The sequence below is a fragment of the Palaemon carinicauda genome, chromosome 3 (genome assembly GCF_036898095.1).
Source record: "Palaemon carinicauda isolate YSFRI2023 chromosome 3, ASM3689809v2, whole genome shotgun sequence".
Classification (NCBI taxonomy): Eukaryota; Metazoa; Arthropoda; class Malacostraca; order Decapoda; family Palaemonidae; genus Palaemon; species Palaemon carinicauda.
Window position 1 is genome coordinate 173375861 of NC_090727.1, and position 17500 is coordinate 173393360.

Genomic DNA, 17500 nt, shown 5'->3' on the forward strand with positions numbered 1-17500 from the left:
CAAGTTTCTCCACTGCTGGAGGCTTTAATAGTACTTGATGGGGTCATCAGGAGCTGCAGCAGCGGCAGCTGCCTGCCTGTTGTACAAGCTAAAGAACTCGGATTTGGCAGCAGCTACTTCGGCAGTATCCTGGACGTGGCCCCTAGACACGACGATGCGGGAAGGAATGACGTGTGAAGTGGAAGACCCTGTGGAGGAAGAGGCCCCACTGTAGGCACCTGCAGCAGATCTGAAGGAGGGCACGGCAATGGAAGCAACAGGGCCAGCTGGAGCAAGGGCAGTAGCAGTGGAAGCATACCGCCCTACGCCGCCCACAGCAGACAGCTGCCTCTGGTAGGCGTTGAAGAAATCTCTGCGGGCCTCTGAGACCTCTCGGGTGTCAGACACAGGAGTCACCTGACCATTCACTCCGGCTGGTAAGTTGGCAGCAAATGGGCCGGGCCACCTGGTTAGGGGTGGGCCGTAGGTGGGACCAGAGAAGCTGGAAGCCTGAAGGGGAGGGGCGTGGAACATCCCCAACACTGCTAAAGCAACCTGCAGAAAGAAACCTTCGTAAGGAGATAGAAATAAATCCAGAAGTATTTACAAGGAATATTGATCAAGGTTTTCCTAAATTCAAAGTTATAATGAAAAGAAGTATGACAGGCCACGGAATCGAAGTTTCAATCAAGAAACAAAGCGCATACGTTGAGAAAACTTAACATTAAAGCCATCTATTGACAACAGAAATGACCTACATACCACAAATACCACACCTATTCCTTTTAATTACTTAGGATGCCATTAGAATAAGGCGAACAACGTCTAAAACTAGTTAATGATATTCTAGCTCACGGATGGATGTCACTGTAGTGAACAATTTCTGCATGTCCCTTCAACCATAACGTATAAAGATAGTTTAACTCATATTATAACAATCTAAATGTGTAGTAAGTCATTAACATTTTACAAAACTTTTGCTTCTAAAGGGAACAAAGTAACTTCCCAAGACAAAAGAATTCCTTGAGTACCATCGCTTTATTGTTCCAGAGCCCTCAGCTATAAGGACTATTTGTTGCTCTGATCAGCCGGACCATATGTCAACATGCATAAGGTTCTCTACTGATGGAGGCTTTAATAGTACCTGATGGGGTCATCAGGAGCTTTCTTTTCGAGAAATATGCGTCATCGCAAACTTTCTGTTTCTACTTTCCTGAATCGAAATGGACTTGGTTCTGGAATTTCGAAAACAATACCGTCAGGCGACAGGACACAACTACCAAAACTTGACACTTCACTTGAATTGGTCACATAAATCAACAGAACTTTTATTCCATGGAATATTCCTTGCAATAAATTAGTCAAGACAATTACGACTAGAGAGGACATCCTAAGATGTCTCCGAGTTGGGGGTAACATCCAGATCTCTCTCTCTCTCTCTCTCTCTCTCTCTCTCTCTCTCTCTCTCTCTCTCTCAGCCGAACTTACAATATTTTCTATGAAGAACTAATTATTCCTTAAAATAGGCAAATCTGTAGACATTCACAAAGTTGAACTTCAGTTCTTGAGACTTACCAAAGTCCTCATTGTACTCAAGTTAGATATCTCTGGATATTGCAAAGGGAAACTCTGAACTGTTACGATTCACAAACCCCTTATATAGGTCTCTCTCTCTCTCTCTCTCTCTCTCTCTCTCTCTCTCTCTCTCTCTCTCTCTCTCTCTCATTCAAATCATAACACTTGTCATTCCGTGACTGACCTTGGAATCTTCAAATACTAAGCATTACAATGAAGCAGTTTGTCATGAATTTGCAAGTGATGGATATATAAATAATCGCTTGGAAAAAACATTCTTTGACTTTTTTTTTTACTTGTCGGAGGACGTATAAAGAAATGATCTCCTATTGCTTTTTTCACTCTCATTGTTCTCGTTCTTGTAATAGCGTGGGAAAGCAATGGAATATGTATAACTATACAAACCTGGTTTCGGGTAATACTGGACCACTTCCAGACGAGATGGCTGCAAGTTTTTTTTTTTCTTTTTTTTTTTCCATAATATCCTTTCAGGGCATTTTGTATTGGCCTTGTGTCCTTCAGTGCGTCGCTACTTTATTCGCGGCATAACATCTCTCTCTCTTTCTCTCTCTCTCTCTCTCTCTCTCTCTCTCTCTCTCTCTCTCTCTCTCTCTCTCTCTCTCTCTCTCTCTGACACTGTTTCATGCGAAAAAATTTTCCTTTATAATGTTCAAGTCAGTCGACTTTGCTTTCTTCAACGTATAAAAAACTCCATTTGATTTGAGTAGTTACATAAATACAAAGCCAAACATAATAAAATTCATATTGCTGTAAAACTTAGTGAGAGAGATTGATGTGAGGTGGTATACCTAAGTAACTCATTCTTAAGATGTCTGTTTCTTGACCACTTCTAATGTCTTCTGGAGCCCAGCTAAACGTTTGGTGAACTGAGCTCCATATGGGAGTGCGAAGAGCATGCCCAAACCATCTCCATCTCCTTAACTCTCCTCAAAATTGGCTGGTACACACTATCAAAGGTTTCTTCATAGTCCACAAATACCATCAAAAGTGGATCTTTATATGTAATGTATGTAAGATTACATATTTAAATCCATGACCTAAGAGGTCAATATGGAAGTTAGGAGCGAGTGTGAGAAATGCCATAGTCAGTCATAAGCAGGATGCGAAACTCAAGACACTGCTATTGAATTGCAATGTAACTTTTTTCATGAAGAGTAAACACAACCAAGCCGTGAGAAAGAGTTGTCTCGCAAACGGATGTAAGTACCTCCCGGTATTAATGTTGTGTTTACACTAAATCATTAAGTGCTGAGATAACTAATTAGACTTTAACGTCAATATGTATATTTTAGTCACTTTCTGGTCAAGATGTCATACGAACGGTCATCCGACCAAACCACCTATACTCCTGTGATGGAGATGTTGATAACTGTTTTTCAAGAAATAAACTGTTTTAAAGTTAACTTACTTAGACTTATTCAGAAGAAGTAACCTACCAAGTCTAAACATTACACCACATTGAAGACACATTTGACTAGAAACCTAATGTGTGTGTTTATAACAGTACCACGCCAACATATATTCCACTCGTTGCTGTACATGTCTCAAAATGAAAATTTGGTCAGTACAACTTCTACTTTTTCAAAATTCTGCTTGTTCATCTCTCAGCTTTTCATCAATTTTTCTCTCCAGTCTCTTTAGAATAAGCATTCTATATATCTTCATAACAACTGACGTGAGTGTAATGCCTCTGTAATTATGGCAATCAGTCAGGTCTCCTTTTTTATCGCAATTTTCACCAACACTCCTAACTCACATTCATCGGTTTTTGCCTCTTCATACCACATTCTACAAATTTTCTTGTAATTTGGGAGTCACTTCATTTTCACCCAATATCATCTCAGCAGTTACCCCATCGTATCCATAGTCTTCCCATCTCTTGAGTTTTTTAATGATAGCTTCGATATTAAACACACTGAATTCCTTCATGGGCATGTCAAGGTCTTCATCAGCTTCAGGTACATCAGTCAAATTATTCCTTTCGTATCTCCTATTCATAACTTCTTTAGAGTATTCCATCCAACATTGTCTTGCTTTATCTTCTGTTGTTATAACACGTCCACCTCTCTTTTTGATGGGCATAATTATGCTTCTTCTTCTTTGCCCTAGTAGAGATTTCATTTGATAGTTCTATGAGCGATTCTTACACCACAGCCACTCCCTGAACTCATAGCTTTGTCAGCCTCATCTGCTTTGCTGTCTAAATATTCTCTTCAGTCATTCCTAGCTTTTCTTTTGAACACAGTATCAATACTGGGATACATGGCATGCTCTACCTTGTAATTTCCATCAATTCCTCGAAAACTTCCAACAATCAATTTCTGTCTTTGTCTCTTTTTATAGTATCCCAAGTATCATTTGATATCCATGGATTTCTCCTTGTAACTGCATATCCCAAAACTTCACTACCAACTGACTGATATATGTTCTTAATATCACACCATTCATCATTAACTGCCTGCTTTTCGTCTCTTAGTCTCCAAGACAATAAATCGATTCCTACATTCAATTGAAAAGTTTCTCTAAGACCATTTCGTCTGTCTCTATGCCTCATAAGAAAAAAGTATCATTACCTTAATTAGAGCTCCACCTCTTAAGACAGGTCGTTGCCTACTGATTGTCATGACCAACAGTTTCCTTCTTATTACTTCATTCGTAGTTTCTCTATGACTATCCTTTAATTGCCGACACAAATACACACATACACACACACAAACACACACACATACATATATATATATATATATATATATATATATATATATATATATATATATATATATATGTATGTATGTATGTATGTATATATATATTATATACATATACGTATGTATGTATACAGAATATATACATATATGTATGTATGTATACAGAATATATACATATGTATGTATATATACATATATATGAATATATATATATATATATATATATATATATATATATATATATATATATATATATATATATACGTATACCAAAGGAACTTCCCCCAATTTTGGGGGGTAGCTGACATCAACAAATGAAACAAAACAAAAAAAGGGGACCTCTACTCTCTACGTTCCTCCAGCCTAACCAGGGACTCAACCGAGTTCAGCTGGTACTGCTAGGGTGCCACAGCTCAACCTCCCACATTATCCACCACAGATGAAGCTTCATAATGCTGAATCCCCTACTGCTGCTACCTCTGCGGTCATCTAAGGCACCGGAAGAAGCAGCAGGGACTACCGGAACTGCGTCACAATCGCTCGCCATTCATTCCTATTTCTAGCACGCTCTCTTGCCTCTCTCACATCTATCCTCCTATCACCCAGAGCTTTCTTCACACCATCCATCCACGCAAACCTTGGCCTTCCTCTTGTACTTCTCCCATCAACTCTTGCATTCATCACCTTCTTTAGCAGACAGCCATTTTCCATTCTCTCAACATGGCCAAACCACCTCAACACATTCATATCCACTCTAGCCGCTAACTCATTTCTTACACCCGTTCTCTTCCTCACCACTTCGTTCCTAACCCTATCTACTCGAGATACACCAGCCATACTCCTTAGACACTTCATCTCAAACACATTCAATTTATGTCTCGCCATCACTTTCATTCCCCACAACTCCCATCCATACATCACAGTTGGTACAATCACTTTCTCATATAGAACTCTCTTCACATTCATGCCCAACCCTCTATTTTTTACTACTCCCTTAACTGCTCCCAACACTTTGCAACCTTCATTCACTCTCTGACGTACATCTGCTTCCACTCCACCATTTGCTGTAACAACAGACCCCAAGTACTTAAACTGATCCACCTCCTCAAGTAACTCTCCATTCAACATGACATTCAACCTTGCACCACCTTCCCTTCTCGTACATCTCATAACCTTACTCTTACCCACATTAACTCTCAACTTCCTTCTCTCACACACCCTTCCAAATTCTGTCACTAGTCGGTCAAGCTTCTCTTCTGTGTCTGCTACTAGTACAGTATCATCCGCAAACAACAACTGATTTACCTCCAATTCATGGTCATTCTCGCCTACCAGTTTTAATCCTCGTCCAAGCGTTGGAGCATTCACCTCTCTCACCACTCCATCAACATACAAGTTAAACAACCACGGCGACATCACACATCCCTGTCTCAGCCCCACTCTCACCGGAAACCAATCACTCACTTCATTTCCTATTCTAACACATGCTTTACTACCTTTGTAGAAACTTTTCACTGCTTGCAACAACCTTCCACCAACTCCATATAACCTCATCACATTCCACCTTGCTTCCCTATCAACTCTATCATATGCTTTCTCCAGATCCATAAACGCAACATACATATCCTTACCTTTTGCTAAATATTTCTCGCATATCTGCCTAACTGTAAAAATCTGATTCATACAACCCCTACCTCTTCTAAAACCACCCTGTACTTCCAAGATTGCATTCTCTGTTTTATCCTTAATCCTATTAATCATTACTCTACCATTCACTTTTCCAACTACACTCAACAAACTAATACCTCTTGCATTACAACACTCATGCACATCTCCCTTACCCTTATATAGTGGTACAATACATGCACAAAGCCAATCTACTGGTACCATTGACAACACAAAACACATATTAAACAATCTCACCAACCATTCAAATACAGTCACACCCCCTTCCTTCAACATCTCAGCTTTCACACCATCCATACCAGATGCTTTTCCTACTCTCGTTTCATCTAGTGCTCTCCTCACTTCCTCTATTGTAATCTCTCTCTCATTCTCATCTCCCATCACTGGCACCTCAACACCTGCAACAGCAATTATATCTGCCTCCCTATTATCCTCAACATTCAGCAAACTTTCAAAATATTCCGCCCACCTTTTCCTTGCCTCCTCTCCTTTTAACAACCTTCCATTTCTATCTTTCACAGTTTCTTCAATTCTTGCGCCAGCCTTCCTTACTCTCTTCATTTCTTTCCAAAACTTCTTCTTATCCTCTTCATATGACTGACCCAATCTCTGACCCCACCTCAGGTCAGCTGCCCTCTTTGCCTCACGTACCTTGCGCTTTACTTCCACAATTTTCTCTCTATATTTTTCATACTTCTCTATACTATTACTCTGCAGCCATTCTTCAAAAGCCCTCTTTTTCATTTCCACTTTTACCTTCACTCCTTCATTCCACCATTCACTGCCCTTCCTCATGCTGCCTCCAACAACCTTCTTGCCACATACATCACTTGCAATCCCAACAAAATTTTCTTTTACTAACTTCCACTCCTCCTCTAAATTACCCGTTTCTCTAACTTTCACTTCGTCATATGCCATTTTCAACCTTTCCTGATATTTACTTTTTACCCCCCGGTTTTATTAGCTCTTCAACCCTCACTCGCTCCCTTTTACATCCACCTACTCTATTCTCCCACTCTTTTGCTACAACTAATTTTCCTTCCACCAAAAAATGATCAGACATACCGTTAGCCATACCCCTAAACACGTGCACGTCTTTCAATCTTCCAAACATTCTTTTAGTTATCAACAAATAATCCATTAATGCCCTTTCTACTACTCTTCCATTTGTCACTCTTACCCATGTATACTTATTTTATCTATACATATATATATATATATATATATATATATATATATATATATATATATATATATATATATATATATATATATAATTGTGAAAGACTAAGGTCAGACTGTTGTTTAAATCATGTATTTACAAAATCGTCTTCTCTTCCTTCCCCTGCTTCTTTTGCCGTCTCTAAGGACACATTCTGTTATTCTTAATTTCCATCTACTATCTTTCCTTCTTATTACATGTCTTGCTGCTGTCTATTTTCTTTATTTTATTTTTTTTTTAAATATTCTCTACTTTAGTTTGCTCTCGTATCCATGTTGCTCTTTTTCTGTCTCTTAGTGTTATTCCCATCGTTATCCTCTCCATAGCACTCTGAGTTGTAACTAATTTATGTTCTAAGGCTTTAGTAAGGTTTGATGTTTCTGATGCATAAGTCAGTACTAGTAGGACCATCTAATTAAACACTTTTCTTTTTACAGAAAGTGGTATTTTACTTTTCATAATCTCATTTTGCTTACCAAAAGCTCTCCATCCCATGCTTATACTTCTTTAAATTTCAGTCTTGTGTCCTGAGGAAACACTTACTGTCTGTTCTAAGTAAATATATTCATTAATAATATCTATAGGTTTTGTTTATAACCGTTATTCAGCTGTACTTTCATTTAAAATTATTTTAGCTTAAATCACATTCATTATCAGTCTTACTTTTTTTATTTTCTATTGATTGAATAATTGATTTGAAGTTTTCTGGCATTCTGCCATCGAAGGTCATTGATGCCAATCTGCTTTCCCTATTCAAATTTTCTTTCATTTTTTAAAACTCCCCCAAAGTTTTACTAAGCACATCTATGTCATTTGCAAACTTTAAGTTCTTAAGGTATTCTCCATTATTAATAGCTCCTACAGTTTTCCAATGTAAATTCTTAAAATTTCGTATAGGCATCATCATCATCATCATCATCATCTCCTCCTATGCCTTAACACAAAAGGGCTTGATTAGATTTCGCCAGTCGCTTCTATCTTGATCTTTTAATTCAATACTTCTGCATTCATCATCTTCATAGTCCATCATTCTTCATAGTCCTCAGCCCTATAGGCCTAGGTCTTCCGTACAACTAAGCTCTAGATGATCACAGAGAAACATTAGTTATTTTATCTACATTTCTGTTGGGTGCTTTCAGTTTTAATTTCATTCTCTATACCTTGATTTTTTCCGTCCAACTTTAGCTTTGGAGTCGCCAATCACAATTTTCATATCTCTCTTTGGGCTCTCATCACTTACACTCTGCAGGTTTTCATAGTATTCGCCTTTCCTTTCTTCAGAAGAATCATTTGTTGGGGCATTCTTCTTCTTCTACTTCCTTCTTCCCCTGTTTGCACTACTTTGATTTGAACTTTGCAAGTAACAATCTACTATTTAAAGCTCTTCACTCAGTTAATGCCTTTTCCGATCTTGGTGTCATCATCATTCCTACCCTTTCTCTTCCAGCTTCATCTGTTCTTCCTGAATAAATATATATATATATATATATATATATATATATATATATATATATATGGGTATATATGTACATATATATATATATATATATATATGTATATATATATATATATATATATATATATATACTGTATATATATATATATGTATATATATTTCTTTTATTAAAAATTTCCTTACCAATCCCCTTACAACGTGTTTCACTTAGGGCCAACATATCTAAACTATATTTCATAAGTTCACTCTCCACTTGCTGTAACTTCCTAATCTGATTCATGGTACTGACATTCAAATCACCAATTTTCAATTTTTCTTTAGTATTTATAAACCAGGAGATTCTTAACACCCCGCTACGCATAGGACTTGGGGCCATTTGTCATCTCTTACCATTAACTGATTAAAACCATAGAGGATTCATTAGCTACGTTCATCAAAGGATAGCCAGTTCTTTGTAATGCGCAGTGCCTCTCTAACAGGCAAGTGACCCACACTAAAATTTCTCATTACTCCACCAGGTTCCTCATCCCCTTATACGAGTACAACCGTTGGCTTACTGTGAATAATTTATGAGAGATAAGAGATGGGGTCTCCCTGTCTAACTCCTTCTCAACTGGGATTTTCTCCTTATCTTTATGTAGTTTTAGGGTTGCTGTACTTTCTGGGTTCCAACATAAGATTTATATATTCCTTGTCTTTGAGGGGCTTTAGTTACTGCTGAAGTTTTGACATAATCAGAAGTTTTTTCATAGTCCGAATTAGTATGACAATAATTTTTTTACAACCTGTAGCCATAGAACATTCTTGCAGACGTTTTGTGTAAAGTTCAGCCAATTTTACTAGTGTGAAATCTATCTATTATTAAATAAATTTTTAGTCCATAATCTTCTGTTTTCCCTCTTTTCATGCCTTTAATATTTTCTTTACTTCTCCTAATATTACATTTGCTATTTACTTAGGTGTTTCATTTCTATTGACAAAGATATTTCTTATATACAGCATATATATATATATATATATATATATATATATATATATATATATATATTAATATATATATATATATATATACACATATATATATATATACATGTATATATATACATATATAAATATATATATATATATATATATATATATATGTTCATACATACGCACATATATACATATATATATATATATATATATATATATATATATATATATATATATATATATATATATATATATATGTACATACATACGCACATATATAGATATTTTTTATATACAGCATATATATATATATATATATATATATATATATATATATAGTATATATATGCTGTATATAAGAAATATCTATATATGTGTGTATGTAGGTACATATATATACAAAACCCACAGGAAAACGTGATGCTGAGATGCAAAAGAACCAAAGGAAAAGTGAAGATCTAAGATTGAGCCCTGGCGAGTTTTATCTTCCTTATTCAGAGGACTGGTTTATTAGGTGAGATTTTATACATTATATATGGTACAGTGAAAGTACGATCGTACAATCAGTTGTATGCAGAGCAATGCTCCAGGCACATCAAACTACCTGCGTGGGGCAACACTTTCAAGTGTCTATATGGACGGAGGTCTAATGCTATTAGCAAGGTGGATCATTTCGAATGGTAGGTATCATTGTTTCAGGCCCTTTAATTAGTGTAGGTCACAACAAGAGAGGCACCGAAACTGAAGATTACAAAGTACCGTCTGCAGTTGCCATAGAATTTACAAGGATAAACAGAATTTATTTGAACAAAATAGTTCTCTTCATCATGGTTTTGGAAAGGAAGCAGTGAGAAAATCTTTAATCGTCGGGAAGGACAATTTAAAAAAAAAAAAAACACCAGAAAATCTCATTGAATTAATCCAATATCAAGAACTCAGCCTCCAATCAAAATATCAAGAATATGAAAACAAGAAATATACACCTGGAGCATTTTAGACTTGATTCACTTAATCCGACCGTAATAACATTAAATTGACATCTACAAACACACAAACACTTATATAAATAAATATATATGTATATATATATATATATATATATATATATATATATATATATATATATATATGTCTGTACAGTATATATATATATATATATATATATATATATATATATATATATATATATATATATATATATATATGTATATACATATATATATATATATATATATATATATATATATATATATATATACGTGTGTGTATAAATACTAATATTTTCCAGTGTTGGAGTATTTCATTTGATAGTCTTTGTTTCTTCTATAAGCCTTTTGAGAAATATACCAAATTGTTAGCTTACACCAAGAAGGAATACATAATTTCACCAGAAAACCGCACAAGCTAATGTGATGATGAAAAGTGGCCAAACCCCAGACATGAATTATCATGTTTGATGCCTTTGTTCTGCAGTGGACCAGATATGGTGGCATTTGTTGTTGTTATATATATACTCTATATATATATATATATATATATATATATATATATATATATATATATATATATATGATAGATAGATAGATAGATAGATGTGTGTGTAAGTGTGTGTGCATGTGAGTGTGTATGTGTGTGTGTGTGTAACTTTACATATACGGTGAAGGCTACTAGAGTCTCTTATAAAATCATTCATCACACTGAAGCATTTGGTGTATTTATGGTGATACTTGTTAATTATTAAGGTAGAGGGTAACAAGCGTAATGGACATATAACCATGATAGGGAAAAATTGCTTGTTACCGTTATATCATAAAAGCGTTTTCTACACTCAAAATACAAAGTTATTTGATTTTGCTTCTGAAGGCTACGGCAAAGGGTGAAGGACAAAATGTATTATACCTTCAAGGCAATATGTCTAATGACTAAGTCCCATTCTAATGGGCATTATACCGTAAATGTGAAAGAGGAATTGATGAAGCAAATTTCTCTTCGTTCTTTCATATTTAAGAAAAAAAAATTTAAGTTTCAATGCTTTATTATTCCAGAGTCCTGAACTACAAGAACTATTTGTTGCTCTGATCAGCAGGACCATATGTCAACATACATAAGTTTCTCTGCTGACGAAGGTTTTAATAGTACCTGATGGGGTCATCAGGAGCTGCAGCAGCGGCGGCTGCCTGCCTGTTGTACAGGTTGAAGAACTCGGATTTGGCTGCAGCTACTTCGGCAGTATCCTGGACGTGACCCCTGGACACGACAATACGGGAAGGAAGAACCTGTGAGGCGGAAGACCCCGTGAAGGAAGAGGTCCCACTGTAGGCACCTGAAGCAGATCTGAAGGAGGGCACGGCAATGGAAGCAGTTGGGCCAGCTGGAGCAAGGGCAGTAGCAGTGGATGCATACCGCCCTACGCCGCCCACAGCAGACAGCTGCCTCTGGTAAGCGTTGAAGAAATCTCTTCGGGCCTCTGAGACCTCTCGGGTGTCAGACACAGGAGTCACCTGACCATTCACTCCGGCTGGTAAGTTGGCAGCAAATGGGCCAGGCCACCTGGATAGGGGTGGGCCGTAGGAGGGACCAGAGAAGCTTGAAGCCTGAAGGGGAAGGGCGTGGAACATCCCCAACACTGCTAAAACAACCTGCAGAAGGAAACGTTCATAAAAAGCCTAGAAAGAAATCTATATGTATATACGAAGAGTATTGATCAAAGTTTATCTAGTGAAGGTTCTTGTCACCAGGCTTCAGTCAAGACTCAAAACGACAAAACCCATATGTTGATAAAACTAGTAATATTGAAGCCACCTTTTGACAACAGGAAGGGCCTATCCACCACAAATAAAAACAATGGTTCGTTTTAATCGCTAAAAAATATCATTAGCAAGATGCACAACGTCTAAAACTACATCACATAATCTTTTAGCTTCCAGCATATCATATTGAAATAGCAATGCTGATATTATAACAATATGAATCTGTAATAGATATTAACTTCTTATGGAACTCTTGCTTCATAAGGAATCTGAATAACTTCTTAAGGATATATATGGCTTCTCAAAAAGAAATTGACTTTACAAAGGATTATATGAAAAAATTCAATATGAATTGCTTGAATCCCATTGTGAGGGAGACCTTTCCTTTTGATAAAAATACAAGAATCATCTGAGTTAGTTTCTACCGCCGTCATCGTGAACGATTTGCTTCTACTTTCCTAAATTAGTGCTGGAGACTCAGAAATAATACCTAAGGCGACAGGACACAACTGCTAACACTTAACGCCTCAAATTGGACACATGACTCAACATATTCTTTCTGCTGTGTATAACAGGGTACGCAAAAATCTCCTTGAAATAACTTAGTTCAGAAAATAAAATTGGAAAAGAAATCCCATGATGTGTCAGAATTAGCCGCCAAATTCAGATCTCTCTCTCTCTCTCTCTCTCTCTCTCTCTCTCTCTCTCTCTGAAACATTAACTCTCGATACTTACCAAAGTCCTCATTGTACTTAGGGTAGGTATCTCTGAAATACTGCCAGAAGAAACTGTGAACTGATACGATACACAATCCTTTTATCTCTCTCTCTCTCTCTCTCTCTCTCTCTCTCTCTCTCTCTCTCTCTCTCTCTCTCTCTCTATTACATTTGTTCAAATCATAACACTTACCAGTCCGTGACGGACCTTGGAATCTTTAGCTGTTAGTGTTAAAATGTAAAGTAGATAGTCATGAAACTGTAGCCGAGGTATGAATGATGGATATAGAAATCATCTGTAGCAAAAAAAGGTTCATTGACGTTTTTTTTTTTTTTTTTTCCCTTCCGACAAAAATCTGGTTTCAGGTGAGACTGGCAACTTCCCAAACAAGACGGCTACAAAGGATTTTTTTTTTTTTTTTTTTTTGCAATGTTTTTCAGCGCATCACTACTAGTTCATGGCCTCTCTCTCTCTCTCTCTCTCTCTCTCTCTCTCTCTCTCTCTCTCTCTCTCTCTCTCTCTCTCTCTCTCTCTTTATATATATATACATATATATACTGTATATGTGTATGTGTGTGTGTGCATGAATAAGGAAAGATTGTCTCAAACCATTTGCGTAGTTATTTGTATGTCGGTGGACTTCTCGGAAAGGTTATTGGGATGTTCCTCGGGGTCTGCTCCGTTTTCGTCTTTCGGGTCAAGAAGCAGACAGCTTGAGAATGAGTTACTAAGTGAAGCAGCTCGCATCAATTGCTTTCTATAAGTTTTATAGGAATATGAATTTTATTAGACTTAGTTCTTTAATTATGTAAATGCTCAAATCAATCAGAGTTATTCTGCACGTTGAAGAAGGAAAAGTTGACTCATCTGAACAAATAATGTCAATGTGATATATATATATATATATATATATAGAGAGAGAGAGAGAGAGAGAGAGAGAGAGAGAGAGAGGAGAGAGAGAGAGAGAGAGAGAGAGAGAGGGGGGGGGGGGGGGGGGGATATGCCGTGAACCATTAAAAACGTACCAAAAGACATTATCCCAAATCATGATAAAAAGAATTCGTCTAGTTAGGAAATAGTCCAACCGTATCAGAAACGGGGTTTGCATAGTTTTATATATTACATAGTTTTCCCACGCAAAGTGCAAGAACAAGAAAAGATTGCGTAAAAAAATCAAAGAATATCCTTTACTGAAATGCCTCCTGTCAGGAGGCAAAAAAGTAGACGGACTCCTTTTCCACAGACGATTTACTGTAAAACACCGTCATTCACATATTCATGACGAACCGCTTTATTCAAACCCTTAGTATTCCAATGTCTGTCACGGACTGACAATTGTTATGATGTGAATAATTGTAATAGAGAGAGAGAGAGAGAGAGAGAGAGAGAGAGAGAGAGAGAGAGAGAGAGAGAGAGAGAGAGAGAGAGAGAGAGACAGACAGACAGACAGACAGACAGAGAGAGAGACCTATATAAAGGGTTTGTGTATCGTAACAAATCACAGTTTCCCTTTGCAGTATCCAGAGATATCTAACTTGAGTACAATGAGGACTTTGGTAAGTCTCAAGAACTGAAGTTTAACTTTGTGAATGTTTACAGGATTTGTCTTTTTTTAAGGAATAACTAGTTCTTCATGGTGACAATAGAGGTTCAGTTGAGAGAGAGAGAGAGAGAGAGAGAGAGAGAGAGAGAGAGAGAGAGAGAGAGAGACTATCTGGGACAGCTTAGGATATCTAATCTAGTCATAAATGTCTTAACTAAGTTATTTCAAGATGATTCTGAGTACACCCATTTTACACTGAATATTCCCCAGGAGAAAGAATCTGTTCAGTTATGGGTCCATTTTGAGGTTTTAAGTGATGGTAGATATATCCTGTCGCCTGTCGGTGTTGTTTCTGAAGCCCCAACACCAATTTCATGTGGATTCAGATACCTAGAAACAGAGAGTCTTGACGTAAGGTGAATTTCCTTTCAAGAAAAGTTATATTTTTCTTAAGGAAGTTCCTTATTATTATTATTATTATTATTATTATTATTATTATTATTATTATTGTTGTTGTTATTATTATTATTATTATTATTATTATTATTGATATTAGCCAAGCTACAGCCCTAGCTGGAAAAGCAAGATGCTATAAGCCTAAGGGTTCCAATAGGGAAAAGTAGCCAAGTGAGGAAAGGAAATAAAGAAATAAATAAATGATGAGAACAAATTAACAATAAATCATTCTAAAAACAGTAACAACGTCAAAATAGATGTCATATATAAACTATCAACAACGTCAAAAACAGATGTGTCATACATAAACTATAAAAAGACTCATGTCTGCCTGGTCAACATTAAAACATTTGCTCCAACTTTGAATTTTTGAAGTTCTACTGATTCAACTACCCGATTAGGAAGATCATTCCACAAATTGGTCACAGCTGGAATAAAACTTCTAGAATACTGTGTAGTATTGAGCCTCATAATGGAGAAGGCCTGGCTATTAGAATTAACTGCCTGCCTAGTATTACCAACAGGATAGAATTGCCAAGGGAGATCTGAATGTAAAGGATGGTCAGAGTTATGAAAAATAATGAACCAAAAGTTTCGTAGGAAAAAAAAAAAAAAAGTTAATGACTTACTAAACATTCTGATTGTTATAATATCAGCTTAACTATTTTAGTATGTTATGGTGGTAAGAGAGATATGGAAATTGTTCTCTTCAGCACCACCCGTTCGTAAGCTAAATTATTGAGAGTAGCTTTATACGTTAAGCACTTTATTCTAATGATATTTCGGTGATTGAAAGGAATCAGTCAACTAGATAAATTAAGTAGGCCATTCCTGTTATCAAAAGGTGACTTCAATATTATTGGTTTTCACAACGAATAAGCACCTTCATCAATATTTCTTATAAGTACATATGGGTTAACTTTTGGCTTTTGATGAACGTTTCTTTATGCAGGTTGCTTTGGCAGTGTTGGGGATGTTCTATGTTCCTCCCCTTCAGGCTTCTAGCTTCTCTGGTCCCTCCTACGGCGGCCCCCTACCCAGGTGGCCCGGCCCATTTGCTGCCAACTTACCAGCCGGATTGAATGGTCAGGTGACTCCTGTGTCTGACACCCGAGAGGTCTCAGAGGCACGCAGAGATTTCTTCAACGCCTACCAGAGGCAGCTGTCTGCTGTGGGTGGTGTAGGGCGGTATGCTTCCACTGCTACTGCCCTTGCTCCAGCTGGCCCTGTTGCTTCCATTGCCGTGCCCTCCTTCAGATCTGCTGCAGGTGCCTACAGTGGGACCTCTTCCTTCACGGGGTCTTCGGCCTCACATGTCGTTCCTTCCCGCATCGTCGTGTCCAGGGGTCACGTTCAGGATACTCCCGAAGTAGCTGCTGCTAAATCAGAGTTCTTCAGCCTCTACAATAGGCAGGCAGCCGAAGCTGCTGCAGCTCCTGATGACCCCATCAGGTACTATTAAAGCCTCCGTCAGCAGAGAAACTTATGTCTGTTGACATATGGTCCTGCTGATCAGAGCAACAAATAGTTCTTGTAGTTCAGGACTCTGGAACAATAAAGCATTAAAACTTTAATGATTTTTGTTTCGATTTTGGTCAAATGTTGGAGATCAGGCCAAGGTTTTGAATGATGATTGAATCCTTTTTTGTAATGAAAACTTTTTCTTTATGGTGACCTTTGTCTTGTTTTGGATATCCTGGGCATCCAAGGGCACAACTGATACTAAACCGAATAAAGAAAAGAATGACAAATAGCATTATTAGATTTAATAATCATAATGGAGTCATAAAGTTATAATTTTACCTTATTAAGAAGATCGCTTATCTATATTTTTTGCATGCCTTTCCTTAGTTACAATATATCAGTAAAGATTTTTTCCCCAGAAGATTTAGAATCTATTTCCAGGACTATTTGAACAATAAATATCATGTTTTTGAAAACTACTTTCTCGTCTAACATATTCGATGTATGTTACCAATCAGCACAATAACACGTCCGATAGAATGTATTACAGAGACCCAACAAACAACAGAGATGGGATTTATAAAATAAGAGAAAAGTCCCAAACTTCCGTATGTCTTTTCTTAATGCCCCAGCAAATGCAACACAAAAAAAAAAAAAAAAAAAACAGTTTGCAACGTACGATGTGCAGATCGTTATAAATTTGTCAAAAATAAATTGAACATTCCGCTTAACAGAAATTATCTGAACGAAATAGATCTGTTGGACATGTTTTACTGACAATTGGAGGAATTTTTGTTAACTTTAGACACACGTATTGCGTTAACTGTAGCGAGTCATATTTGCTTTTCAGAAGTGTTTTCAATACAAGAGGAAGATTCTGGATTGTGTCATAACGAACAAATAACAAGAACTTTTCCGAATTACAATGGAAAAAATCTCATCAAAATC

General features: G+C 36.9%; 4 protein-coding genes across 4 annotated transcripts in view; 1 reads left to right on the forward strand and 3 right to left on the reverse strand.

The window, feature by feature from the left end:
- LOC137638877 (DNA-directed RNA polymerase II subunit RPB1-like) overlaps positions 1 to 3657 on the reverse strand; it is a 14291-nt gene extending 10634 nt beyond the window's left edge. The window contains exons 1-2 of the mRNA XM_068371284.1: positions 3427 to 3657; positions 35 to 534 (exon numbers count right to left, since the gene is read on the reverse strand). Of these exons, the coding sequence (XP_068227385.1) occupies positions 35 to 534; positions 3427 to 3657 (731 nt within the window). The remainder of the gene's footprint in view (positions 1 to 34; positions 535 to 3426) is intronic.
- LOC137638091 (cuticle protein CP1499-like) overlaps positions 1 to 17500 on the reverse strand; it is a 119137-nt gene that overhangs the window by 32164 nt on the left and 69473 nt on the right. The gene's annotated exons all lie outside the window — the stretch shown is intronic.
- LOC137638084 (cuticle protein CP1499-like) lies at positions 11752 to 13119 on the reverse strand. The gene is made up of 2 exons (XM_068370177.1): positions 13108 to 13119; positions 11752 to 12261 (listed from the first exon to the last, which is right to left on the reverse strand). Exons 1-2 carry the CDS (start codon positions 13117 to 13119, stop codon positions 11752 to 11754), a joined length of 522 nt encoding a protein of 173 aa, XP_068226278.1.
- LOC137638083 (cuticle protein CP1499-like) lies at positions 14634 to 16684 on the forward strand. The gene is made up of 2 exons (XM_068370176.1): positions 14634 to 14645; positions 16041 to 16684. Exons 1-2 carry the CDS (start codon positions 14634 to 14636, stop codon positions 16548 to 16550), a joined length of 522 nt encoding a protein of 173 aa, XP_068226277.1. The 3' UTR covers positions 16551 to 16684.